Below are 27,667 nucleotides of genomic sequence, written 5' to 3' on the forward strand. Positions count from 1 at the left end.
CAGAGTGTTCTCTGAGAGACCATCGGAGAGGTAGCAGGCCAGAACAAGATCCATCTTCGTGGCACCTTCATTGCGCATCAGCCCCTGTGAAGGAGGACTCAAATCTATGATAGATCCAAGAACACCCATACCTCACTCCAGCTAGTCTAGTGCTATCTCACAATACACATCCGCATTAGACAAAGGCTGGATTCTACATGCATCATCTGATGGCCAAGTAACATATCCCCGATCCATATGTTCATTGATATGCATGGTCATATCACCTTAGCATATTTATGAACTGAGTGGAAGAAATCCCATACATGTGCTACTAAACCAGTTTGTACAAGTTGGTTCGATAGTTGCACAGAAACCTTCTGTACAATGCTCAAGGTGGGCAGGGACAGGTCAGGTATATCGGAGAAGTCATGGAGTGTACATGAGCCGGTAACTTTTTATCTAGGCTTTGCCTATAACTTTGGCCATCACTTTGAAAGGAATAAATGAGTTTAAAGTGGTATTAAGCCCAAAACCAAAAATTAAATATATTGCAGTTTACCGATCATTAGATGTGGTGGTTGCATCAGTTTTCTTTTTTTAGGCTCTTTCTCTGTTTTCATCTGGTTATCTGGCCAGTAACACCCCTCCTGTATTATTAATAGGAGTTTTTTTCTACTCACTGTAAAATCCTTTTCTGTATGTTCACTGAAGAACAATGGTCAGAGATTCCAGATCTCCGCTGTGTCCTGTGCCAATGTATGGAGGAGGAATACTAGATTCCATGCTGAGGACCAATGCACATGTTCATTTTACTCTAGCAGGTATTTTGCAACAGGATTTTACATTCACCATTGGTTTAAAAAATATAATTAGTAACAGTAGGTTTTTGTTCCATCAATTTAAAGCGGTATTAAACCCAAAGTCAAAAATAAAAATATATTGCAACTTACCAATCATTAGATGTGGTGGCTGCATTAGTTTTCTTTTTTTAGGCTTTTCCCCTAAGTTTTCACATGGCGATCTGGCCAGTAACACACCTCCTGTATTAGAGTGCCCCCACTCTGGATGAGGGAACACAGTGGGCACCTTTTGGACAGCAGTATTGTCAGTTTGGGGGGAGCAGAGTGTTAGATTTACTCGCAGATTTAGATTCACTAACAAATTATTTGGGGGAATAAGGATATTGTTTAGTGTCACACTACAGAATATGTAAATTAACATTTCATATTCCTACTATGTGCCTGCTGTACCATGTACGTATGAAAAAGTATCCTGTTCTCTTTCTGTTGCTTCCTTTGTGTTAAATCCCTGGTGTTCCTATCAGTACCTCTTCTTTCCTATTAAAGACTGACCACACTAAGCATGTGAGCACAGAGTGGTCAGTTCTCCAGCTGTGCTGGGAACTCCGTGTGCTCTCCTCCAATGATCAGACTTGTGCGCCCTCTTGCCGCACAGCCTTTCACTGGGAAGATCAGTGTACTGCTGTTTCTGCTTCCCTAGCTCTTATGTGGTTGAGGGTATGTAAAAACGAGTAGAGAAAGGTCATTGTGTAACAAGTCCTATATTACTCTTCTCGCTGAAAAGATGTGAGTGTGTGCTGTCCTACTGACCTAAAGGACACATAGCAGAAGGTACTAGTTTGGTTACGTGTGGCTGAAGTCACTCCATGCATTATTCTCGGGGAGACATCCAACCATCTAAGACCAGCATATTTCATAATAAGTCAGATTTCAGTTTATGCTCAAGTTGGATAACAGAGGATTTTTAATAGGTTTGTACTTCTTTACAGAAGCAGACTTGTCTGTATACATATTTCCGTATGTCCGCAATACTTGAGTATATAAAACGCATGACTTTTGCAGTACACTGTACTCTTGGCAGGTTTTCTATGTGTAGTGGTGGAGTGATTCTATGAGGTCTACCTCATTCTGTGCTCCCAGAATGGAATATGTCACACATGATGACAGTACAGTGTTTACAGTGCAAGTCACTGATGTGTCCCAGTGATGACGTCCCGGCAGTAGCTCAGGAACACTCTGTTCTCTGTCTCTCTTGTATTCCCAATGCCAGTAATTACAGATCCTAGTTATGTAACCCAAGTAATAGAGAAAGATTGACAGGCTTGGTATTCAGAGGGCTGTAGTAAGTATATGTGACACTGGACAAGATACTGTCATGTTCACTCTATTAAGTGTGTCCTGACACATTGCTGTCATTCCTTCCCTCCGAGACCTCAGCTGGTTTATTCGTTTCAGGTTTGCATGCTCTATATCTTCAGCACTGGAGGGATCCTCAGCACATGTTTCACAAGGGCGTCTCTGCTGTTATTAAGCAGCCGCATCACTTTCACGTGTCTATGAGGCATCTAGCAATGCTGATCTGATTCAGCCAGAAGCCCAGAACTTTCCTCAATAATGCAGGCAGCTTACCCCAGGCTGGGACAACCGATCAATACTTTGCCATTCTCTTCAAGTGGAACTAAATCCTTCTATCTTTACAGCCAAGGAAGCTGCCATCTTGGCCTCTGTTTGATCTGCAGCTGCCAAGGTGCTTCCAATGTAATCCATTATGATAAGGTTTGGTAGGAGAAGAGAAGGAGCTGTGACCGTGATCATTTACGACATGCCTTGATTGTAACTGATATGGAAAACTGTTTAATGTGATGAGTTTATTTCTGCTGGATCACAAACCATAATTGATAAAGCAATGCCATCTTCAGTAACCAATAGCAACCAATCAATTGGATCCCTCTGATCAAGCCCATATTCGGGGAAGTGTCAGAGAAGGGCTGCTGTGTGCTTTGTTTGCCTTTTAATAAAGTTGGATGTGATCTCACATTATCACTGCGAGTCTTCCTGCTTTCCTGCAATCAGATTTGATTTTACGAAGGTTACATCTGTTAAATCAGAACGAAACCTAACTTTTAGAAAACTGCGAGCAGACTGCTCTTTATTGCAGAAGAGGCGTGCTATGTATCTTCTACAACAATACACACTTACCTGCCTGCTTTTTGTAATCCAATGGTGCCACCATTGATTTCGAAATTTGACCAACCAAGCCTTCGATTTCCCCTCCTGTTGCTACAGAAAAGAATTTTCGTGGCTAATAATTTTCTTTTCTTTCCAAGTCGCAGCTCATTTCTTTATTACATTTCTCGCACGATTCTCTCATCATTGATTAGTAATTTGTTTTTCCAACATGCCCGATCACTCAAATTCAATGGTCACATGAAAATCGTCCGATTCTGTGACCCACTGATGGTGCGAAATTCAAATGAAAATTCTTAGAAAAGATTTTCGAAAGAAAATTCTTTCTGAATTCGACCCGTGTATGACCAGCTTAACTCACAGTCAGGAATTTACACTGTTTGTATAGTAATCAATAAATGTAATGATTAATAAGAATATAGTTCTATTCATTTGTATCCCTTATATTTGTCTGAATTTCAACTTCAATATGGAGTGATGTATTTCTATGGGGCTACAAAGCATGTAATGTCTGGACCGCTGCCCTAAGGGCAAGGCCTACATTGTTGCTTACTTCAAACATCAAGTCTAGAGCTAGATAGGAATGTAGACTTCTGAAGCCCTCACCTTCGTAACAGGAACATTCCCCATGCCGACTGATGTGGCCTTCAAAGATGCTTTCTAGCATTACCGGATGGTAATGCAAACCTTCTGTTGTGTGCAGACATGTTAAACTATCTTTCAGTGCGATAATTAGGGAGAGCTTGTTCCTCCTTTTATACTGCGTTATTCCTTTCCATTTATGGCTTAACACATTTGTATGCTTTTCCCAAGGGCACTGATGCTGTCTGCTGTTGGCAAGGTTGTCTGGGCTGCTTTCTAATGAATAATCCCCCTTTCCCATGTACTATCTACACAGAGTTTTCCCTATTATACACATCATTGGTTGGATAATATCTGTCACACACATGAGATGTCCCAATAAAGTCCATAACTACGTGAAATGCAATAAATGGCTGACAATATGCCAGGGACTGCGTGTTCACAACAGATGAAACCCTGCAGCGATAACAGTCAATATTTGTGCTCAGTATAAAGCTTTCAATAGCAGGATTTGAACTTGTCACTGAGATTTTCCAGCTATATCTTAGGGGTCCATGTGTCAAACATTTGCTATGTGGCCATAAATGAGAACCATATTGTTTGTAATGTGATTGTGTCTAATGATCATCAACTCCACCTAGTGGCCATAATGCAGTATGATTGAGGTATTGAAATGTACTGCATTATGGCCAGTAGATGGAGCTAATAATCATAGGAGATAATCGTATTACAAATGATATGGTGATTATTTGCGGTACATGTGCGATAAGTTCACTTTTGCAAAAAAAAAAATGCCCTTTTTTTTTTTTTTTTTTTTGCAGGTAATTCTTTTTTGTTAGGGACCTGTAAAGCACTGCACCCACGATCAGCAGATCAGGCAGTTACAGTCTGACAGGAAGCTCAATAAACTACTTAAAGTGACCACTTTTTTTCTTTAGTTTGTGACAGTTATAGCTGCAGTCAAAATGGGGACTCGGGGAGGGGGCCTGGGGAGGATGTGGAAGACTGCAAGGGGTGGTGCATTTGTAACGTGTTACCCCCTGAACATAGGTGTAACATGTTACAAAAGGTGAACTTATCCTTTAAGACATCCACATGGCATATTTGTTATACGAGGACTCCCTAGTGTAATCAATTTAGTGCTTCATCGTTTATTTCCTTGAACATATATCTTCCACTGATTTCTTTTCTGAGTATAAATTTGATGTCAAAATGCTTTACATTTACAATATGCCAGTCGATGGAGCCTGGATGCTCCCAGGTGATTTAAATGTACCTATAACCAAAACATTTTCTTTTTACAATTTGCATAGACTAGGGAATATTAATTTTATGCAATTTTATTTTTATATAAATATTTTAGGTTTTCAATCATGTCCTATCGCCTGCAGCGCTGATCGAGCAGGGAAAATGAGGGCCGTAGATCGACGTCTGCACAACCTCCTTGCCCATAGATGGATCAAAATCTGCCCGGTCCATGCTGAACTGGCTGAGTTTCGATCCATGTATGGGTGACTTAAAGTGTTACTAAACCCACAACAGTAAAATCAGTCTGTATATGCAGTAAAGCATACTTGTTATATTCACTGTGGAACCTAAGGGGTTAATCCTCTGCATTGTGTAAAAAGGCCATTTGGTCCTGTTTTCTCTGTCCCTCCTTGTTCTAATATCCACCTGATAAGACAGACTGAACCAGTAGTCACTCTGCAGGTTTTGTTTTTCTTGAGAGAATACATGTGATCAGCAGTGGGCCAATCAGTACTGTCCAGACAGAGGGTCAGGGGTTCTGCATCCTCCTAGAGTAGAAATGAAACTCCTCCTACAAGCTTTAACTAGTGCTCTGCTGCAGTCACAAGACTGCTCTAACTGCTGATGAGAAAATGTATTTAGCAGTTTATATTTACTAAAAATAATTGCATATCCATGTTCTGTGTACTGTGGGAAACCAGATATAGTGAATGCAGGGTCCTGGGTTTAGTAACACTTTAGGAAATGCCACACATTTCATTTGGGCACATCCAAATGAAATACTTTTTTTTTTTTTTTTCCCCAAGGACTGCTATAAGATGATCTGTTCCAACTTGCTTCTCTTGTTACACAATAAAATGATGAAAAAATGGCATGCAGCATGGTTTATTACGTGTAAAAAATGCAGGCCAACATGTCATTATGCATACGTACTCCCTGCTGGATGCAATTTACAGCAGATACTGTAAAAGTTAGATATTTGCATTATGGTAACAACATTGCTTTGCCTTACATTAACCATTCATATTTCTTTATTTACAGACTTTGGTTTTGGCAACTTTTACAAGACTGGAGAGCCTTTAGCAACGTGGTGTGGAAGCCCACCATATGCAGCTCCAGAAGTGTTTGAAGGGCAGCAGTACGAGGGACCACAGCTGGATATCTGGGTAATGAATTTGGTGGATTTGGGATGTTAAATCATAGAAGTGTACTTTACCTATCATATAAAACTGAGGAAAGCAAAGCACCTGCTCGCGCTGGTGTTACTCATTTTTTATCTTGATAGCTATATAATAATCTTCAAATTAAAATAGACCAAACTAATTATCTGTGTGATTTAAAACACGAGTCACTTACAGCTGGGATGTGTCGTGCTCAGCCGTTTGCGATCCAGGTCTTGTATCACCCGAGGCAGGACTTATTTATCACCTCCCCCCCCCCCCCCCCCCCCCCTTCCCAGTAAGCTGAATAAGTAATTAATGGAGGTATGCAGTGATTTCAAGGAGCTTCATTTGCTAAACAATGCTCACTTGACAAAGTGTATATTCATATTGCAAACAGAGGGCTTTACTCTGCTACCATCGCAAATGAGCTTAGTGAATAAGGTGAAGCTGTTCACTACACTCATCCAATCATGTGAAAGCCTTTTCTTTTTCTTCTTTCTAATTTCTCTTGCAGATTGGTCATCTTCATCTCACTGAACTCTCTGTTATTTATATATATATATATATATATATATATATAATATATATATATATATATATACACACACACAGTTTGCAAAGTGCTGATTCCCTTGCGAAGTTGGTGTATACAGTGGTGGCCAAACATGCTTTGAATTCACTATTTGAAATCTGTCAGCCACAACTTTACTTCCAATCGATTCAGACGCCATTTGTATCGGATTTGATCAGGGTAGAAAATTATTGAACATTTTGCATCAATGGGCAAGACTGAGACGCTTTTACCATGTATTTGATCGTGGTTCGATTAATCAGATTATCAGTTTTCATGGTGGAATCAGAGATTCGATAAGTAACTTGCAATCATATCTTTCAACTGTTAATTGAAATCCACTTCCACATGTGCTGCATATTGATTGGGTTGCCAAATATAGATTGATTATTCCTATCAGAAAAAAAATTGCTTATTTAGCGGAGCGTGTATGGCCACTATACCAATGAATTTCTTATTGGCTACTTTTTGGTCTTCTGAATACACTGTTAAATGTTTTTAGATATATCTGGTCAATAAGTAAAAAAAAAAAAACAAACATGGTTATTTTGATAGAAATCATGTGAGCTGATACATTCCGGTGCATTCCAGCTGCACACAAGGAGAGGATATGGAGATGAGATGAGGTGTGTGCCGGGGCGGACTGACCATTGGGAAACTCGGGCAATGCCCGAGGGCCCAGGGTCAGTAGGGGGCCCTATGAGATGCCCCTGGTACCTTTTTCATAGGCTTTTTTGAGTGTGGGCAAGGACACAGGGGCCCCATGATCCCCTATTGCCCGGGGGCCCCATGAGTTGTCTGTCCGTCCCTGGGTGTGTGTGTTCTTTGTGAGCAGGGCTGACACCACAAGCTTTGGAATTCCAAGCCAAAAATATTGCATTGTTATGTCAAAGAAAAACGTAGAAGTCCTATATTTTTTGGCACACCAACAGTTATTTTTCTGTACTTGCAGTAGTATAAAGAGATAAAACATGGGGGAATGTGCATGTATTGCAGAGATGTATGGAATCTTTTTGTTTGTTTTTTTAATTTGTCTTGAAATAAGCTTTAGCAGCCTCTACTCTTAATGAGCCCTTATGTTTCTTTTCTCTGGTAAAAATCTAAAATCTATAAAGGCCTGGCAGGGACAAATCAGCATATATCTGACTGACATGGAAATAATGAATCAGGCGGCAATCATACAGCACTCCCATGCCAGAAAATAATCACGTAGATCTACTTCTCTGTTTGCAATGTAATGAATCTAGCTCTGTTTGGCAGCAGTTCCCATGTTAAGATGTAAACTCCACTTCATATATTATTTGTATTGCATATGTTAAATTTAAACCAATTTCAACTTTTATACCCAACTTAAAAAAAGGAGTGTGACATTCAAGTTGACATGGGCATGTGCACAACTCATTGCCAAGATCCGCAAGTGTCTCCCGGAGATTCAATACAAGTATTTCCCCCCCGGCACAATTTCTGCTCCTTTTGTTTCAGAATTGTCTCTTTGATAGTCTGATTCACTTTAATCCCTTTCTCATTTATTTATTCATGTTTCATAGCAAATTACGTGAGTCTGTATTCATTTAAATTAATACAAAGGGAGGCGATATAAAAGGAGAGCTCCGCTAAGCTCTGCTTGCATCCAAACTGGCCAAATAACCTCGATCCAATTTCAGCAAAACAATAAAAGTTTCCGTGAAATGATGCTTATACCTGACATACTGAAGTGTGACGTGGGGTGCACCTGGGCATGAGACCCGGATGTTTTAAGAAGAGTGGCCCCAAGGCAAACCTGTCGTGGGTGAGCCACTTCAGTTCTCAAAAGGATAGACCCCTGTCCTCTTCAGTCCAGGATTCTTGCGGTATAGCCTGCTATGCCTTGTAAAAGGTCCTGTTACACATTATTGTAATCAGCGCAGTGGGTCCCTTTCTCCAAATTCTTTCTTTCTAGGGTTCTGCTGTGCTGATCCCAGTGATGATCTGTGGTACTTACTGGTACAGCAGGACCCTTCATAGACTCTGCTTCCCTAGTGTCCCACTGTACTGATGAGCAGTGGTACTTGTCAGCTCAGCAGAACTTGTTCTCTGAAACTCCAAATGCAACATCACATAAACTAGGGTAACAGGCAGCAGAAGTCCAGGACTTTTGGGGACTTTTCTGGACTATTTTTTATAAATAGTGCCAATGTACATTGTGTTAATGGGCTTATGTGCCTCATTCAGCCCTGCTGCAGGCAACCTGTCAAAATCTGAAAGGCTGACAGCTACTGTGGCTGGCTGGAGCACCTAGAACTAATGCATTTTGTGTTAAAGGGCTTGTTTATAAAAACTGAGTAGTTGCCACAGGCCTGTACCTACATTTAGGGCTGAATAATCGGAACGCAGACTTTTAACGTTTTGGGCATTCAACACTGGGTGCTTACTGCCCTAAATGTTCATACTGCTAAATGTACCATCCAACCGCAGCAGTTGTCTGCCTCCTGTAGAATTTGACAGGCTGCCTGTAGGGGCGATGTGCCCTCCACCACAGCTAAACGCCAGGGGTGCATGAGGCCTTTCCTTGACCTTATAGCTGAGCTTCATCAACTGTTATCCCAAAGTCCAATAAGAATGCCCTTACTGGCGACTGAGACCATCTCATTGGACGGTGGAATAGCAAATGATGGTTGTAAACCTCAGAAATGAAATATGAACAAAGCTTATCCTTCTATAGTCTGTACTTATCTCTATCCAAAGCAATAAGTGTCATTTCTATCTGCTGCCTCATTCCTTTGCTTAGCATGTGTCCTTTTTGATAAGTTTTCCTAACACCAAGAGAAAAAAGGTGCCAGGGGAGGGATCTCCAGCAGATTGACAGCCTCAACTCTGTTCCTGTGAGCTGTGTGAAGGAGGTGTGTCCGTTCCCTCCAATCTGTTCTCAGATCTCCACCACCTTTTTTTCTGACCTCTCACACGCTTTGTAAATTCTGGACTTTGAAGGGCTGTAGAGAAGACTACAGATAAATAGGTACAACTTATCTGGATTTGTTTCATCTCTGTGTATCATTTGAGGCCAGTCATTTCACTGGGTGTATGTAGGGGTTTACTACCACTTTAAATGAAATCAGAGAGGGGTGCAGAAGAGACTTTTTTCTGGCGAGCAAAGACAACAGCTGAGTTTTTAGGTAGGACTTAAAACCTTTATACATATTGAAATGGAGTACAATATCTATTTTTCTTACTACTTACTGAATGATAAATAACTTATCTTTAATTTTCTTATTTTTTTTGCAGAGTATGGGTGTTGTACTCTATGTCCTGGTATGTGGTGCATTACCATTTGACGGTCCTACACTCCCCATCCTGAGACAAAGGGTTCTGGAAGGGAGATTTCGAATACCATATTTCATGTCTGAAGGTAAAGTTTGCTTTTCTTGACAAAACGAGATGTAATTGCTGATAATATAAATATGATAATTATTGAATGAGTCTCTTTTTTTTTTTTTTTTTTATAAACTGATATTATGCTGCCATGACATGTACCAGAAACTAATAAAATCAAAAACCACTCTCTTAATAAATAAATCCAATTCCCCACAGCACCATCAACACCTTCACCCCAAAAGATGTACAAAAATTTTATGTACCAGAAACTGATCTATTTAAAGTGGTATTAAACCAAAAATATAATATATTTCAGCTTACCAATCGCTAGATGTGGTGGCTGCATTAGTTTTCTTCTTTTAGGCTTTTCACCTTGTGGTCTGGCCAGTAACACATCTGTATTATTAGAGTGTCCCCACTCTGGATGAAGGAGCACAGAGGAAACTTTGGACAGCAGCAGTATCACCCTGGGGGTGAAGGGGAGTGTTAAATTTAATATCAGATTTAGATACACTAACAAACTGAAGCCACGCTGCAGTTACAGCAGCCATGTTTTTTTCTTTTTTGTTTTCTACATGGACAAATAAAAGCTGATCATTGTAAGCCCCCCTGTCAGTGGTAAATTGTTACTCTACACACTAACTTCTACATTTGTTGGAGAGCTTGAAAAACAGACTTACTGGCAGGATCACCAGGTGAAAAAAAGGAAGTAAAGCCTAAAATAGAAAATTAATACAGCCATCACATCTAAGAATCGGTAAGCTGCAATAAAATGTTTTTGGGTGTAATAGTGCTTTAAATTATTACTGTTCTACTGTAAATTTTGCTATGCCTTTTCAATTTTAAGGATGGATTAGTAATGTAGGAAATATAGGTAATGTGTGCAAATGATTGTCACCCTCTGGCACATTCTGCTAATGCAAGTCTTGAAAGTCCCTTGTGATGTCCAGGATATGTCAGGCTAAATACATTTCAGATCAGAATTGGCTTGGATTGCAACTCTCAACGTTTTTTTTTTTCTTTGTTGCTTGCCTTGTCTTTCGCTTTATAAAATGGCAATTTTTTTTACTGAGGTGCATAATACTGTGCAGCAGCACAATATGCTCCAACCTTTTTGATAAAAAAGCCCTGCCACTTTTCTGCATATAAATTTGTATGAATGTGTGTGTGTGTGTGTGTGTATATATATATATATATATATATGTGTGTGTGTGTGTGTATGTATGTATGTGTATGTATATATGTATATATATATATATATATATATATATATATATATATATATATATATATATATATATATATATATACACACATTTGGGAGTTAAGGTAAGTAAATTTAATAAGAAATTATTTTGTAGGGTAGGTAGTTTTTGTTTTGTTTTTTCTTACTAGCGCTTCACTTAGATACATTACATATGTTTGTCACTGCAAAGAATTTAAATTACATTTTCATAGCATATGGATGTAGGAAAAATAGTTTTAAAAAAAGGATGACTCGCACAAATATTTCTTCTTTTCGACTCTGCCATGATCTATAAAGAGGTGTATCAATACTACTTTGCCAGAGTGTTTTTTTTCATGTACACTTTGGTACTAGGAGGCATTTCTTTAAGAACTGTGAGTATTCTTCGATTGGAATATGCCTGGGTATAGCCCACACTGCCTGAGTCACCTGAAATGTGAGGTTGCATACACGTGTCTCGAAATCCAGCAGTGCATCAGCAATGTATGTCTAGCCCATTTTAATTAGAAGGCAGACAAGATTTTCACATGCTCCATAATAATAAGGTGGGAGCCAATAGCCAAGACATGGGATGAGGAAACACACGAGTTGAGCAATAGTAAGGGTTGTCAGGTGAACACGTGTTTGTTATTCCTAACTACTGCACATTAATTTGACACTGTCTTCACTGGGTGCCTTGGAGGTGCCAGGATTTCACGCTTTACAGCATGTGTACAGAATATTTCTGTGTAGTATTTAAAGCCGATTCCAGTTATATCTGTTTTCTCCTACATCTTCTGTGATGGCACATCTGGGCGTTGTGGCTCTGCAGAGACTGACGGACTGTCTTTCTGTGACCTCTAATGTGAGGTTGTATTGTAATCGATTTCATTTAGGGTGCAGGAAGGGATGCCAGGGCTGAAAGCAGCGACATATTGAACAAAATGTTTCATTGCAGTTAATGAAGATCCATAGTCGCAGCATACTCGCTCCTTCTTTAACATCAGCATTGTCCGAACAATACAGGCAATAGTTATTATTGAGAATTCATTATAAGATTACTTGTAAAATCTCCCTTCATGTTGTGAGTGACGCCACTTTGTTGGCCATTTCTTTTATCAACTTCCTGGATTCCCTGATTGCCTTGCAGCTTCTCCTCTGTTGTGTTCTCTAAATTTCCAAGGACTATATATCCCACGATCCCACCATGCTGCCCACAAGCAGTGATTCCTGTACTGACTCCAACTCCTAAAACTCCTCCTCAGCAGCTTTGTAGTTCAGAAGGCAGGCTCTGTGAAATGTGTGACACTGCAGTACCTACTCACAGGGCATAGTGACTGTGTCACAGAGTTAGATGAAGGAAATGTTTGGGGGTCCTCACACAGTAAATTTACAAACTTCAAGATGATTTAAGTAAATAGTAGTAGGCTAGAAATAATTCAACTACATTGTGGAAATTAATATATAAAATGTTAACCTTAGATGCACTTTAAACCAGTGGAGCTCAACCTTTTGAGAGCCACTTAGGTGATTTGGTAACTGGCCGTGGGCCACGATGAAATCGTTCCAAATGTTGCATTTTTTTTTTCTAATAGCACAATCCACATTTTCCTGCAGCTGCTGAATGCCGGCAGGAGGAGGAGGAGAAGCCAGATTTCAGCGGATGCTGGAGGATAATTGAGAGGATCGGGTCCTGTATATGCCACCTCTCCTGTCCAAGTGCAAAACAGAATGTGATGGGGAGGCTGCAGGGGCCAGTGGTTGGGGGTGTGTGGTAAAAACACATCTCAACTATGGGGGTTTACCACCCCCCAAACTACAAATGTAAACGAGTCCTTACTGTCCTGAGCCCCCTGTAAGGTTGCTCTCACACTGATGTGCTGCAATTTACCTGCACCTGCGGCTTTCCTGCGGGTTAGCTGCACTTTGCCATAGATGTAGACTATATCTTATGGGTCTCAGAAAGCACACCAAACCTGCAGGATATAATAGAACTCTTTGGCAAAGCACAGCTAACCCACAGGGAAGCTGCCTTATAGTTAACCCTTTTATGGGTCCATTGCAAAAGTGCGGTGTATGCGATTTGTAATGCACTGACCTTTTTTTCCTGTTCCAGCATCTGCTGGCATAGCTCCCCAGGTTGCTAGAAAGGAGCCAGCACTACAGAGGAAGCATCGGCTTATGCTGCTCCATTACTGGTGCCGGCGCGATGCACTCTGATGCTCTGGGATGGTGGGTTGGCAAATACCAGATCGCAATCAACGGGTTGCCAACCCCAGGCATGTGCTTCCCTGGTTTCAGGTTGAGGGCCATTTCAGAAGGCTCGGAGGGCCACAGCTTGAGCACCCCTGCTTTAAACATTACTTTGTTTTGATTTTAATACCACATTTTTTCTCATATTTTTATTTATTTTGTGTGACCATGTTAGACGCTTTACACAACAAGACACATAACTTTGCACGTTGGTGTTACATTTACATTAAATAAAATATTTATTCAAGCTGTCACGTCGCCTACTGACAAACAAAATAACAGATTTAGCTGATAGTCCACTCCCTTTGTTGGTAGTTCCCTTAAAAGTAAACCCACAACAGTAAAATCAGTCTGTATATGCAGTAAAACATGCTTGTTATACTCACTGTGGTTAATCCTCCACATTGTGTAAAAAGGCCGTTTGATCCTGTCTTCTCTGATCCTTCCCGTCTTCTACTGTCCCCAGTCCATCTACTGATAGTACAGAGCTCTAGGAGTCACTCTGCACATGATCAATTTAGTGTATATTGTTAGAGAGTTTTTTTTTTCTTTGGGAGAGTGCATGTGATCAGCACAGGGCCAATCAGCACTGTCCAGACAGAGGTCAGGGTTTATGAAGCCTCATAGGAAAATCAGAGGAGAATGGAAACTGAGGTCAATTGAAAAGGCACGAACTGTCAGATATCCATAAAACTGTGCAGTTTATGAGAGCGAATAATTCAAATCTTGCCTAAGCTCAGTCTTGTCTGGCTATCTAATACATTGGGTATTTTGGTTCTTGACATTCCCATTACCCATGCGGTTTCTGCACATCTGACCTTTTGCCTGGGTTCACACTGATGCGGTGTGGAATTTGCAGCGGTTTTTGTGTGAATTCTGCACTGCATCATAATTCCACCCCGTTTGTGCAAACCGCTGCGGGGTGTGTATGTTAAGTTAACAACACCCTGAAATCGGTCTGCAAATTTGCAGAATCTGATCGCATGGGCATTCTAGTACAGACCAAAAAAAGGGTCCTGCACCTTTTTGGTGCAAATGCGGTGCAATTTGAGCCATACAAAATGTATGGCTCAAATCGCACTGCACAGAATTTGCATGTGATTTGCACCGAAATGATGGCGGTTCCTGTGCGATTCACATGTGATGTGCCGCACCGCACACGTGTGAACCCAGGCTAAATGGATGTAACACGGAGGTCGTTGCATTTGCGGTCTTAGTAACTTCCACATCATCCATCTTTTTGTAGGCAATATGTTCCTGACTGGACAGACCTTTCCACCACCATAGTCTGCACACATCTGCTTATGTTTCTGTAGATTAATTAACTCTTGATAATTAAAAGATTGCAGTATTGGTTTGGTTTGCATGCGTGTGTTTATTTTTCAAGCAATTTACAAAGCACTTTAACTGCGTGCATTGCACTGAACGTCAATTAATTTTGTGTTTGCAATCAAAATACCTCTCCTGGGATCTTGTTTGGTAACGCTGATGGAAAAAGGATGCCATTGTGTCATGGCGATTCTACTCTTTAATGCATGGACTTAAAGTGTTACTGAACCCACAGCCCTAAATCAGTCTGTATATGCAGTAAAACATGCTTGTTATACTCACTGTAGAACCTAAGGGGTTATTCTTCTGCATTGTGTAAAAATGCTGTTTGATCCTGACTTCTCTGATGCTCCCCTTCTTCCAGTGTCCCCTGCTTATCTCCTGATAAGACATATCATGTGGAGACACTTTAAAGTGGTTCTAAAGGCAGAAGGTTTTTCACCTTAAATATATTCTGTGCATTAAGGTAAAAAACCTGGGTGTACCCACCAGTCCCTCCTTATACTTACCTGAGCATGATCTTGATCTAGTGATGTGCACGAGAGCAGCAGCTCTCCCGAGTCTCTCTCTCGGGACAATGTCCATTCACAGGAAAGCGGCTTGGGAGTGAGCCTACTTAAGTGCCCCCATAGCAAGAGGCTTGCTATTGGGGGCATATGGCAGAGAGGAGGAGCCAGGACCACTGGCTGTAAACCCAGAAAGAAGAGGATCGGGGCGAAACCATTGCACAGAGCAGGTAAGTATAATGTTTGTTATTTAACCGCTTGCCTACAGGGCACTTATACCCCCTTCCTGTCCAGGTCAATTTCCAGATCTCAGCGCTGTCACACTTTGAATGACAATTGCGCGGTCATGCAACACTGTACCCATATGACATTTTTATCATTTTTTGTGACAGAGCTTTATTTTGGTGGTATTTAATCACCTCTGGGTTTTTTTATTTTTTCTTAAACAAAAAAACACTGAAAATTTTGAAAAAAAAATGTTTTTTCTTCGTTTTTGTTGTAAAATTTTGTAAATAAGTGATTTTTCTCCTTCACTGATGTGCGCTAATGAGGCTGCAGTAATGGGCACTGATAGGCTGCACTGATGGACACTGATAGGTGGCACTGATGAGGAGGCACTGGTAGGTGGCACTGAAAGGCAGCACTAATATATGGCACTGTTAGGCGGCACTGACGGGCACTGTTAGGCGGCACTGACGGGCACTGTTAGGCGGCACTGACGGGCACTGTTAGGCGGCACTGACGGGTGACACTGAAAGGCCGCTCAGATGGGCACTGATATGTGGCATTGATGTGGCACTGGCAGCTGGCACTGGTGGACACTGACAGGTGGCACTTCTTGGGCCACACTGATCATCAGGGCACACTGATGATCAGTGTACATGTCCCCTCCGCGGAATGCCGATTACCAGCTCTCCTCTCGAGCTGTCAGCGTGACAGCTCGTGAGGAGAGAAATGCCGATAACCGACATTTCCCTGTTTACATGTGATCAGCTGTGATTGGACACAGCTGATCATATGACCGAGCTGACATCTTCAGCTCTTTTCGTAGATCGGTGATCCGCTGTGTCTGAGGGACACAGCGCACCGCCGATCACCGCGTGCTCCGTGAGCTGCGCGATGAGAATGGGAGGACGTCATATGACATCCTCCCAGAACAAGAAAACCACCTTGCACCCATCATTGGACTATATGGCAGGCGGGAGGTAGTTAAGAAAAAAAAAACAACGTTTAGAACCTTAAAAAAAGGTAATTTGGAGGAACTTTGCTTGTTTATTTCTCTATTTTTTCTTTTTAAGTTCATTGTGGCTCAATGGGTGTCTATTGCCCAATGTGGCATCTATTGCCCAATGTGGCCCTAGGTGGCAATAATAACACAACAGAGGTTCAAACGCTCCCTGCTCTATCCAATGTGTTTGATATGGTCCACAGTATAATGCTTCTACTGCACTAGCCCAGTGTCATTTTTATGGTGCTTTTCTTTCCTAAATTTTTGTGGCAGCACATGGAACGCAAATTAAAAGATAATGTGTTGTGTTATGACTGCTTACTTCCATAGACTATGAATGAAATGTGCTTAGATAATGGAATAATCTGCCATCCCTGGGTTGTTGGCTGCTGTAGGTCAGGACTTGTTCAGTCTTTCTACAAAGAGGAGCCAGATTGCCCCCAGTTGTTTTTGCTCATGACAAAGAGAAAGAAAAACAATGACATTGACATTTGCTAGAGACAAGCTCCTTTGTGGATTTGCCAGCTCTGTCCTGCATTCTGTTTTGCGATGAAAACAATCTGTGATCAGTGATTTGCAAATTTTCCACAATGAGATTTTAAGACCTTTTTTAAGGGGTAAAACTGAGGGGTCCACTTTAAAGGATAAGTTCACCTTTTGGACAAAAATAATAAATGCACATTTATTTGCAGGTAAAAAAAAATGTGCATTTATTATTTTTGTCCAAAGGAGCCTGGAAAGCATTGCACCAGAAATCAGTAGACCTCTGATACCATGTAGGTCTCTTGCAGACCTGTCAGAATATCTGCTTGTCATACGTGATGTACGAACAAGCAGATATTCTGACAGGAAGCTTGAATGAACTACCATGGCGCTCCATATCGCCATGTTCATTGAAAACTACAAGCCCACAGCCACAAAGGCTTTTGGGACTTGCAGTGCATTCATTCAAGAAAGTGCTTCTGGGTCATCATTCACACTGGTTTCAAATTTGACAGATAGTACGGGGAAACTTCTCCCCGTATTATCTGTAGGGGGGGGGGGCGCGGCGGGCACGTCTGCAGCTATGGGAACATGTTCCACCCTAAAAACGAGTGAAACTTGTAACATGTCCCCTAAGGTGAACTTATCCTCTAACAGAAAGTGATTATTGCTCTTCACAAGGTTATTCCATATGTACATCCAAAAAATGCAGGCCACGGTGTGGAGCCTACGGTGTTCTGCGGAGATCCCTCTTCAGATGGCGGAGTTCTCTCTGCTGCATTAAGCAGACAGCCTGTCACATTACCTTTTTTTTTTTTTTTTTTTTTTTTTTTTAACCCTTCTCTACTGTGGAAAAAAAAAACCTGTTAGGGTAGACTTCAAGGCAGACCTTCCATGACAAACGGGATATCCACTTCATTAAAAATCCACAACACAGGTTACTTTAAAAAGCCATGTGCAAACAAATAATTTATTATTTTTTTAAAACTAATGACTTGCCTCTTTTGCCAATTCTGGGAGGCACAGGTCACCCATGCCTCACGCTGCCCCGTTAGATAGTCGGGTGCTCAACATGCCATAAGTATGCACTCTTGCGATGGGCAGGGGTGCATTCTCTTGTGATTTCGAGATCCCAGCTCTGCAGGTGAGCATGGTGACGACGTGCTTCCCAAAAGCGAAAAAAGCCAGTGCAAAGATTCTTTTTTTTTTTTTTTTTCCCCCAGTTTACAAATAGCTTTTTAAAGCCATCTATGTTGGTAGGCAGGGGGCTTCTGTACGGTGTAGAAGGTCTGCTTTAAACAGAATTAGGCCTCATGCATGCTGGGCATGTTACCCCTGTATATGAGGCTCCAGTGTTTAGATGTGGGTGGAAGGCACAAGTGCACTGTCCAGACCTGCTGCCAGCAATCTGTCAAACTCAGTGAGAACCTGACAGCTGCTGCGGCTGGACAGGGCCTCACCTAGCAGTATCTATGTTTATTGCAGTATGTGCCCAGGGACAAATGCTTGTAATGCAAGGAGCGTTCTTAGCATTAGTCTCTGGGCTCCCACTGCCCTAAACTTAAGTACCATTAGGTGCACCATCCAACTGCAGCAGCTGTCAGCCTCTTATAGAGCTTGACAGGCTGCCAGTAGCGAGACTGGATGGTTCAACTGTTCCTTCCACCCTCACCCAAGTCCTGGAGCCTCATGCACCGAGGCTAAATGCCCATTGTGCATGGGGCCCTAATGATAGCTGATGTCGTGAACCCTGCAGTGAGGCTGATGATCATATGATGAGTGTGGGCATGTAGCTTCCAATGTATAGTGTGAGAAGCACTCTGGCTGATGCAGATTATATCAGTATTCATTTAGCTCAGAGCAGTTATAAAGATTAATGTACTGTATATGAACACCTGCAGGTACCATAGAGTAGAATGTTAATCAAAAAAACGGGAGGTTCTTGTCCATAGCCACCAATCAATTTGAAACCTGTGCTTTGTATCTGGTGACTCTGAGTCAATAACTCAGCTTCTTAGCGATGACTCATGGATACACCTAGCCCCAGTCACAATCCTCAGCGCATGCAGCCTTGTTCTATGAACGGCACAACGGCTACAAAACAAAGAAAGGAGGCCATAACTCTTTGTTCAAGTGATATATATTGGAGGATTTTAGAAACAACAGTTATCACTATTTTAAATGAAGTTGCTTTTTTTGCATTATTAAATATTATAAATTTAACTGATGACCTAATCTACAGTTTGCTTCATCCGCATATATTTTTATTATTTATTGTCTCACGCATTTTTCAAAATCCATTAAATTCTCGTCAAACTTAACGCCCCTGCTTTGCCATAGTAGTCAGTAGAATAAGCCGTGGTTTTGACCTTGCTCTAGAATTGCCCCTGAGATTTCCAGCTTATAGCATCATGACAGAAATGCTTCTGGGTCATCATCGTCCTTATCCATCCACCTCCTGTCTTTGCTGATGTTTACAAGCAAAGAGAAACGGGATTAATAACGGAAACAAAGCCATAATCTTTCTCTAGATTCTTTGTGGTGGAAACACAGACCCCAGGCTACATGTGTGACGTAGAAAGATTCATTAAAGCATGATCCCCTGAGGCTCCTCTGATATATTTAACCCTTTTCTACATGTTACGACACGATAAGTCATTGACAGCTGAAAGTTGTAATTTTTCCTTCAGTTTATTTTTTCTCTTTCTTATTAGGAGACATTACACTTCTTAACAAGCTCAAAAAAAAAAAAAACAAAAAACTGCCACTAGCAGTAATAAGTTTCTATACGATTAAATGGAAAAAGAAAATATTCTGATTTTCTTAAGTTAATTTATTTGCACAAAGAATCTGGACTTTGGGAAATGTAAATTGTTTCCAGTTTAAATTTTGTAAACCTCTGATCTACGTGCTTCCTTCCACATACTTTCCCTTCTGCACTGCTTGGGACTATTCTTAAAGGATGGTTTAATTATTCCGCTTTTTACATTTTGTGGAAACTCCTACACTAAAATACTGCAGCCTTAAAGTATGAGTAAACCCAATCATTAAATCTCATATAAGCTCATATAATAGCAAATATGTTGCAAGCTCATATAATGGCAAATATGGTAATGCAATTTCAAACGTAATATTCAAAATGTTTAAATCTATAGCTCTCATTAAAATATTGCTTGGTGATCCGGCCATGTAGGTCCTTGTTCAGGCACTCCTTTTTATAGGGTGACAACACTGTCATGGTCTGCCAGTTGCACTCCTGCATTGTCTCAGTATCACATGGTCTGCTGATGAAGAGTAGAAGTGGCTATTTCAGAGCACATTTCGGAGACATAGTCCACTGTTACCCTTAGGAAACCCACCCTTAGAAATGTCATGCAGCACTGAGATGTAATGAAGAATAAAAAAAAAAGGTGAAAATGGATATTTATGAAAAAAAAAAACAAATGGCAGATTTAAACACAGTGCATTAAAATGTCATTCAGTAAGGGCTTATATCTACTTTAAATCTCAGCTCCTCTCTTTTTGTTTCAGCTTTTATGAAGAAGTCTTACTTTTCCTGTTATATTTTTTTTTCCAATGACCTCATGGTGAAAATAGGAATATTAAAACTACAATGATGTGGTTTTCTCACTGGAACCCCTGAGTGATATGAGAAGCTTTTGAGTGGTCTAGCCGAATGGACCTAAATGGTACCAGCAGACTAGCAGAGAGCTAATGTGCCAGTTTTTAATAAAGGGCCGAGGTACATACCAGGAACCTACAGGCCAGTTAGCTTTATATCAGTAGTTTGTAAACTATTGTAGGGGATGATAAGGGGCCATATCCAAGAATTTGCTGATAAAAATAGTGTTGTCAGTAGTAACCAGCATGGATTTATGAAAGATCACTCTTGCCAGACCAACCTGTTAACATTATATGAGGAAGTGAGCTGTAATCTGGATAAAAAAAGCCTGTGGGTGTAGTGTATCTATATTTTGCTAAAGCATTTGGCATGGTACCGTGTAATTGCCTAATTTACCATTTTGAGGTCTGTTGACATCAGCGATAGTGTATGTACTTGGATAGAAAATTGTTTACAGGACGATCCAAAGGGTGGAGATAAATAGCAAAGCTTATGACTGGTCTGGAGTTGTGAGGGGGGTGCCCAGGGCTCTGTCCAGGGACCAATTCTGTTTTATAAATGATATAGAGTTTGGTGTAAATAGTTTAACCTTGGTATTTGCTGACGATATAAAGCTAAGCAGGGCAAAAACTTTGCAATGAGATATTGAAACTTTACAAGGAGATCTCAATAAAAGAGGTGGGCAACTAAATGGAAAATGAGGTTCATTGTAGGGAAATGTAAAGTGATGCACTTTGGGGGCTAAAAATATAAATGCTATATGCTAGGGGGAGGACTCCTGAGGGAACCAAGGATGGAAAAGGATCTGGGTGTCCTAGCCGACTTGCCAAGCTTCAGCAAGTAGGGCCAGCAGACTATTAGCGTGCATTAAAAAGGGGATATACTGAAGAGATAAATCTATATTTTTTATTACTTTACAAAACTCTGGTTTGGCTGCATCTTGAGTATGCTGTCCAGTTCTGGTCACCAGTCCTAAGGAAGGATTTGCTGGAATTGGAGTCCAGAGAAGGGGGCTGGAGGACCTCAGTTATGAGGAAAGGCTACACACATTAAGCTTGTTTTCCCTGGAGAAGAGACACTTAAGAGGAGATATGATCTTCTTTATTCAACCTTGCCAACTATGTAACTGTTTACCCACAAATTAAATTTTTACCAAGAGGATTGAACTGCTAGACATCAGGTTTCTGGGGGCCAAAAGGGAAAATGGGATACATTTGTTGTTTTCTCTTAGTAACATTACTTCCCCAGATTATCCAAAACAAAAATGTATTAGTTGATATGATGGTTGGATGGTAGCATTTTGTACTATTCCATTCCCTGTGGTTGATACTTTTTAATGTATCTTAAAAAAAAAAAAAAAAAAGCAAAGAATACAAAAACACTTACAATATTTATTTATTTCAACTTTATCTAGAATGTGAGCACTTAATTAGGAGGATGCTGGTACTAGAGCCTTCAAAACGTTTGTCCATTGCTCAGATCAAAGAGCACAAGTGGATGATGACTGAGGTCCCAGTACACCGGCCTGTCCTCTACGCACAGAGTCAAGAAAAGGAGACTTCCATTGGAGAACACAATGAACAGGTCCTGAGACTCATGCATAGCTTGGGGATTGACCAACAAAAGACAATAGAGGTGAGACAACATGAAAAGTGATGGGAGGAGGTAGTATTAATTTCAAGCATAAACAAAAATTCACTTTTAGGATGAGTCTCATAAGTTTAATCACTCACTAGTTGGTTCTTCTCAAGCACTCCAGGACGTCCTCTGCATATGAATGTACTGGTCTATCCACCTGATGGTGATATTAGAAACCATTCCTACTTTACTTGAATTTGTTTCAAATTACAAACCATGCAACATACAGATTGAAATTCCATGGCAGACCTAGGAAACCGCTGCTGGATATCTATGAACCAGGGGTTGCTTCAAACCATTAGCATCTAGCAAAAAGTATAGTATTCGTTTTTGGTGGATGATATTTTGATGTTTTAGCTAAAGTATCTGAAGATTTGTTTCTTTGGCAGGAAATCTCAAATCCAAATTCAAATGTAAAAGACCACAAAGGCCTTGAGAGATAAGTTTGTAGGAGAAACAAAATTATCATGAAGAAACTTCTTTTATAGGGATATTCTAGAGTAACAGCCTTCATTAGATTTAGTTACATGACTTGTCTATTCCAATAAAATAGGACTATAAACATCAATATGTAGTGGTGGAACTGGAATTTACATTGACAATAAAGAGGGTTATGCATCGGGGTCACATTTTCTAAAATAATTTAGGATACCTAGAATAAAGCATTTAGTGAGAAATTTGCCTGAGAGATTCAGATACAATGTGTAAATTGTTTCAAAATATTTTAACCCTGGTGTTCATTAGCCAAATTGATCTGTGTATGATATATCCCAATAGTATTAAACTTGGGATAGATCAGATGACCTGAAAGTTTGACTATTTTGTTTAATGCCTGTCTAGTGGCTGCAGTATGAAATCAGCCCATCACATGAAAAAGCTGTCTTTGACTATGCTCCTAAGTGGTATGACATGGTTTTTCCAATCTATTGATAAAATGTCTGAAAGTCATGTCTGCCCTAATCTGCCACAATTCCAAACCAGGATATCCCACCAAACAGTCACTTCAGAACCAGACATTTTATGGTGTTCTGAAATAACCAGTCTGCAAACTCTTCCTCCTGGTCTTCTCTAAACAAATCGTCTTTGGGCAGACTAAATCATATTCAGCCAGAACTTCCAGTGAATCCAATTCATGCCCTTCACCAAGTCAACTTAACTCCACAGTGGTTTGATATCAGAGGTAAATACTGCACTGGGGCCTGAGATCTAAGACCACCTCCAGGGCATGTTCACAAAGGAACCGATGCACTGACATGGGTTTTAGGCATGTAGCATTTTGTTAGACTCCATTTAGACTGATTTAAATAGCAAATTGGAGGTCTGTGTACACAAAAGGCAGATATCAGAACTGCCTTTCTACTGAACCTCTGAGGACAATTTTTTCATATCTATGTATTTTATTTTAAAAAATGCATGACAATGCACCCAGTATGAATGAACCCTCAAGCAAATGATTGTAAATTGTTCTACAAGTGACTCATGTTGTTAAGACACTTATGATCTGGGTGGAATTCAATGTTCTCATTATTAATCCCGGTCTAACAATTGCCTGATTTTCACATTCTTCGGCTCTCCTTCCGATCTGCCTCATACATAGCATTATTACAGGTGTTCACTCATTAGTCTACTGGCTGAATGCCCAATGAACTTTTAATACAATCCTTTCAACACTTATTTTCACAATAAATAGCACAGCAAAGCCTTCCTAAAAATGGAAGGTATTCATATGTCCCATTCCAATTGGCTGTATCTGTACTACACACCAGCACTTCTGGATTTTCGGTTAGCCATAGGTAACAAGGGGAATGATGTGCATATCTCCACCCACTATCCTGAATAAGGAATAATGCCATTACTTTGAGGATATACAGTCATGGCCGAAATTGTTGGCACCCTTGATATTTTTCCTGAAAATCAAGTATTTCACACAAAAAAGGTATTGCATTAACACATGTTTTGCTATACACATGTTTATTCCCTTTGTATGTATTGGAACAAATATAAAACAGAGGCAGAAAAGCAAATATGACATAATGTCACACAAAACCCCAAAAATGGGCTGGACAAAAGTATTGGCACCCTTAACTTAATATTTGGTTGCACACCCTTTGGAAAACATAACTGAAATCAGTCGCTTCCTATAACCATCAATAAGCTTCTGACACCTCTCACCCGGAATTTTGGACCACTCTTCCTTTGCAAACAGCTCCAGGTCTCTCTTATTGGAAGGACACCTTTTCCCAACAGCAATTTTAAGATCTCTCCACAGGTGTTCAATGGGATTTAGATCTGGGCTCATTGCTGGCCACTTCAGAACTCTCCAGCGCTTCTTTGCCATCCATTTCTGAGTGCTTTTTGACGTATGTTTGGGGTCATTGTCCTGCTGGAAGACCCAGGATCTTGGACGCAAACCCAGCTTTCTGACACTGGGCCCTACAGTGCGACCCAAAATCCTTTGGTAATCCTCAGATTTCATGATGCCTTGCACACAGTCAAGGCACCCAGTGCCAGAGGCAGCAAAACAACCCCAAAACATCATTGAACCTCCACCATATTTTACCGTAGGTACTGTGTTTTGTTCTTTGTAGGCCTCATTCCGTTTTCGGTAAACAGTAGAATGATGTGCTTTACCGAAAAGCTCTATCTTGGTCTCATCTGTCCACAAGACGTTTTCCCAGAAGGCTTTTGGCTTACTCAAGTACATTTTGGCAAACTGTAGTCTTGCTTTTTTATGTCTCTGTGTCAGCAGTGGGGTCCTCCTGGGTCTCCTGCCATAGCGTTTCATTTCATTTAAATGTCGACGGATAGTTCGCGCTGACACTGATGCTCCCTGAGCCTGCAGGACAGCTTGAATGTCTTTGGAACATGTTTGGGGCTGCTTATCCACCATCCGGACTATTCTGCGTTGCAATCTTTCATCAATTTTCCTCATCCGTCCACGACCAGGGAGATTAGCTACAGTGCCATGGGTTGCAAACTTCTTGATAATGTTGCGCACTGTGGACAAAGGCAAATCTAGTTCTCTGGAGATGGACTTGTAACCTTGAGATTGTTGATATTTTGCCACAATTTTGGTTCTCAGGTCCTCAGACAGTTCTCGTCTCCTCTTTCTGTTGTCCATGCTTAGTGTGGCACAGACAGACACACAATGCAAAGGTTAAGTGAACGTCTCTCCTTTTTATCTGCTTTCAGGTGTGATTTCTATATTGCCCACACCTGTTACTTGCCCCAGGTGAGTTTACAGGAGCATCACATGCTTGTAACATTCTTATTTATCCGCAGTTGTGAAAGGGTGCCAATACTTTTGTCCAGCCCATTTTTGGAGGTTTGTGTGACATTATGTCGAATTTGCTTTCTTTCCTCCCTTTTTTTGTTTTGTCCCAATACACACAAAGGGAATAAACATGTGTATAGCAAAACATGTGTTAATGCAATACGTTTCGTGAGAAATACATGATTTCCTGGAGAAATATCAAGGGTGCCAACAATTTCGGCCATGACTGTATGGTGAAATAAGATGTGAATACCTTCTATTCTAAAGCATAGATTATACACTTTTCCTACCTTCTACCACGAGTGGAAGAAAAGAAAATTGCTTGATTCCTCCCATCAACGCAGTTGGTGTTGATGTGAAAATTCCCCCACCCCCAGCGCTACTGTGTTCTGCCAGTGGCAGAGCCTTCCCTGTCAGCAGAACACAATGATCACTGCTGGCAGCTATAGCCGCCAGCAGTGCTCACATGCAAAACACCTGACATCCTGGTTGTACTGAAGTTGATCGATGGATCGACTTCAGTACAACCAGCCTGCCCATAGATGGATGGAATAAGCCAGTCCCTGCTGAGCCCACCAAGATTCACTCTATATAGGGCTGGCTTAAGAATACTTTACTGTGCTACGCACTGGTTCAGTAGAGGGCTTTTTGGTTCCTATATTCACTTCTCACAATATTTTTATAGGTTATACTTTCACTAAAATTGTAAAATATAATTTATAACAATGTACAAAATTTTGTTTTGGACATATAATAAAAGATATTAAAATGCTTCATTGCTACAGATTTCATAGATTATCAAAGTTATTCTGGTAATGTTTGTTCAATTCTCCCTTGCCACTAGTACATATAAAAATTGATTACATTATTTTGATGAGTCTGTTTGTTCTTTTGAAGAATAGGTGGCTCAGCCCAATCAGTGTTACTATACACGAGTGGTTCAAGGCAAGCAGTGAATTTTCAAGAACCCCTTTATTATGAGAAAATACATGAGACATTTCTTGTGCTAGTACAATTGTCTTAACATGACTTTTTTTTGTTTGATTTACAGTCCTTACAGAACCGCAGTTACAATCACTTTGCTGCTATCTATTACCTACTAGTCGAGAGGCTAAAATCTCACCGAAGCAGCTTTCCAGTAGAGGCTCGGATTGACGCTCGCCAGCGACGACCAAGCACAGTTGCTGAACAGACAGTCGCCAAGGTAAAAATTACATCTTATCATTTTTTTTATCATTAAAATGCAGCAAAATCAGTACAAAGGTCTATTGAAAATCTTTATGAAGCCTTTACTGTACTCTTCCCCCTTGTGCCATTCATGACACCACTAAAGAGCACCCATCACACACAGTCATCCTGAATGTTATATACTGTCCCACATAATGGACATTCCTGACACTTTGTAAGCTGAAAAAACATGACACTGCTAGAATTATTAAAAATGAAAAAGCCTGTAGAAGCTGGGAAAAATTCTGGTGGTGTTGAGGTCCAAAAACAACTTACAAATATAATTCTAATAAAAATCAATTATTTGAACAATGCCTCACCCTCCTATTCCGGTGAACAATTTAAATTTATGTACATCCCATTACTTTCTGTCTCGGTCTGCAGCCATCTAGTGCTTCTTTCTGTGTCGCTCTGTGTAGTGCTGTTATTAATAAATGTTCCTAGATCTCATGGTTATTAGACAAGTCTAAGACATTCTTAGGATAATCCATAAGTAAGCAACAACACAGTAAAACCACAAATCTGAGAGGTGAGGGAGAATTTTGACATATCAGGAGGCACAATTCAGATGTCTAGAAAAAAAAACTTTTTCATAAGTTATGGTCTTATTCACGCCAGCTTCTACATTACAGTGCGACTGGTGTGATTCGGCAGGACAAATGGGACAAGGACAAGTGCGCCGACTGCAACATATCGCACGTGTTTTTTACGATCTTTATTGAAATGTCAGTGACATTTCATAACGATTTATTTACCACCGCACATGCAAGGCATAATTGCCTTGTACTGTGCGGCGTTTTAAAAAGTATGGCCTGCTGTACTTTTTTTCAGCGCACGGCACCTACATATCACCACGACATGTTGGTGGGTACCTGGCACATAGGAGAAAAGGCATTTTGGCTTTGCCTTGTGGAGGGAATAGCTGCTCAGCACAATTCCACCGGACCTGGTGTGAATGAACCCTTAAACAGCAATTGACATAGACTTCTGGGAGAAGC

General features: G+C 40.6%; 1 protein-coding gene across 1 annotated transcript in view; it reads left to right on the top strand.

The window, feature by feature from the left end:
* Positions 1-27,667, top strand: part of SIK2 (salt inducible kinase 2) — a 205,907-nt gene that overhangs the window by 146,230 nt on the left and 32,010 nt on the right. The window contains exons 5-8 of the mRNA XM_089670176.1: positions 5,841-5,965; positions 9,795-9,918; positions 21,945-22,165; positions 26,494-26,646. Coding sequence (XP_089526302.1) covers positions 5,841-5,965; positions 9,795-9,918; positions 21,945-22,165; positions 26,494-26,646 — 623 coding nt within the window. The remainder of the gene's footprint in view (positions 1-5,840; positions 5,966-9,794; positions 9,919-21,944; positions 22,166-26,493; positions 26,647-27,667) is intronic.

Source organism: Staurois parvus, unplaced genomic scaffold (genome assembly GCF_062004578.1).
Source record: "Staurois parvus isolate SC_StPar_1 unplaced genomic scaffold, SC_StPar_1.0 ptg000087l, whole genome shotgun sequence".
NCBI lineage: Eukaryota > Metazoa > Chordata > Amphibia > Anura > Ranidae > Staurois > Staurois parvus.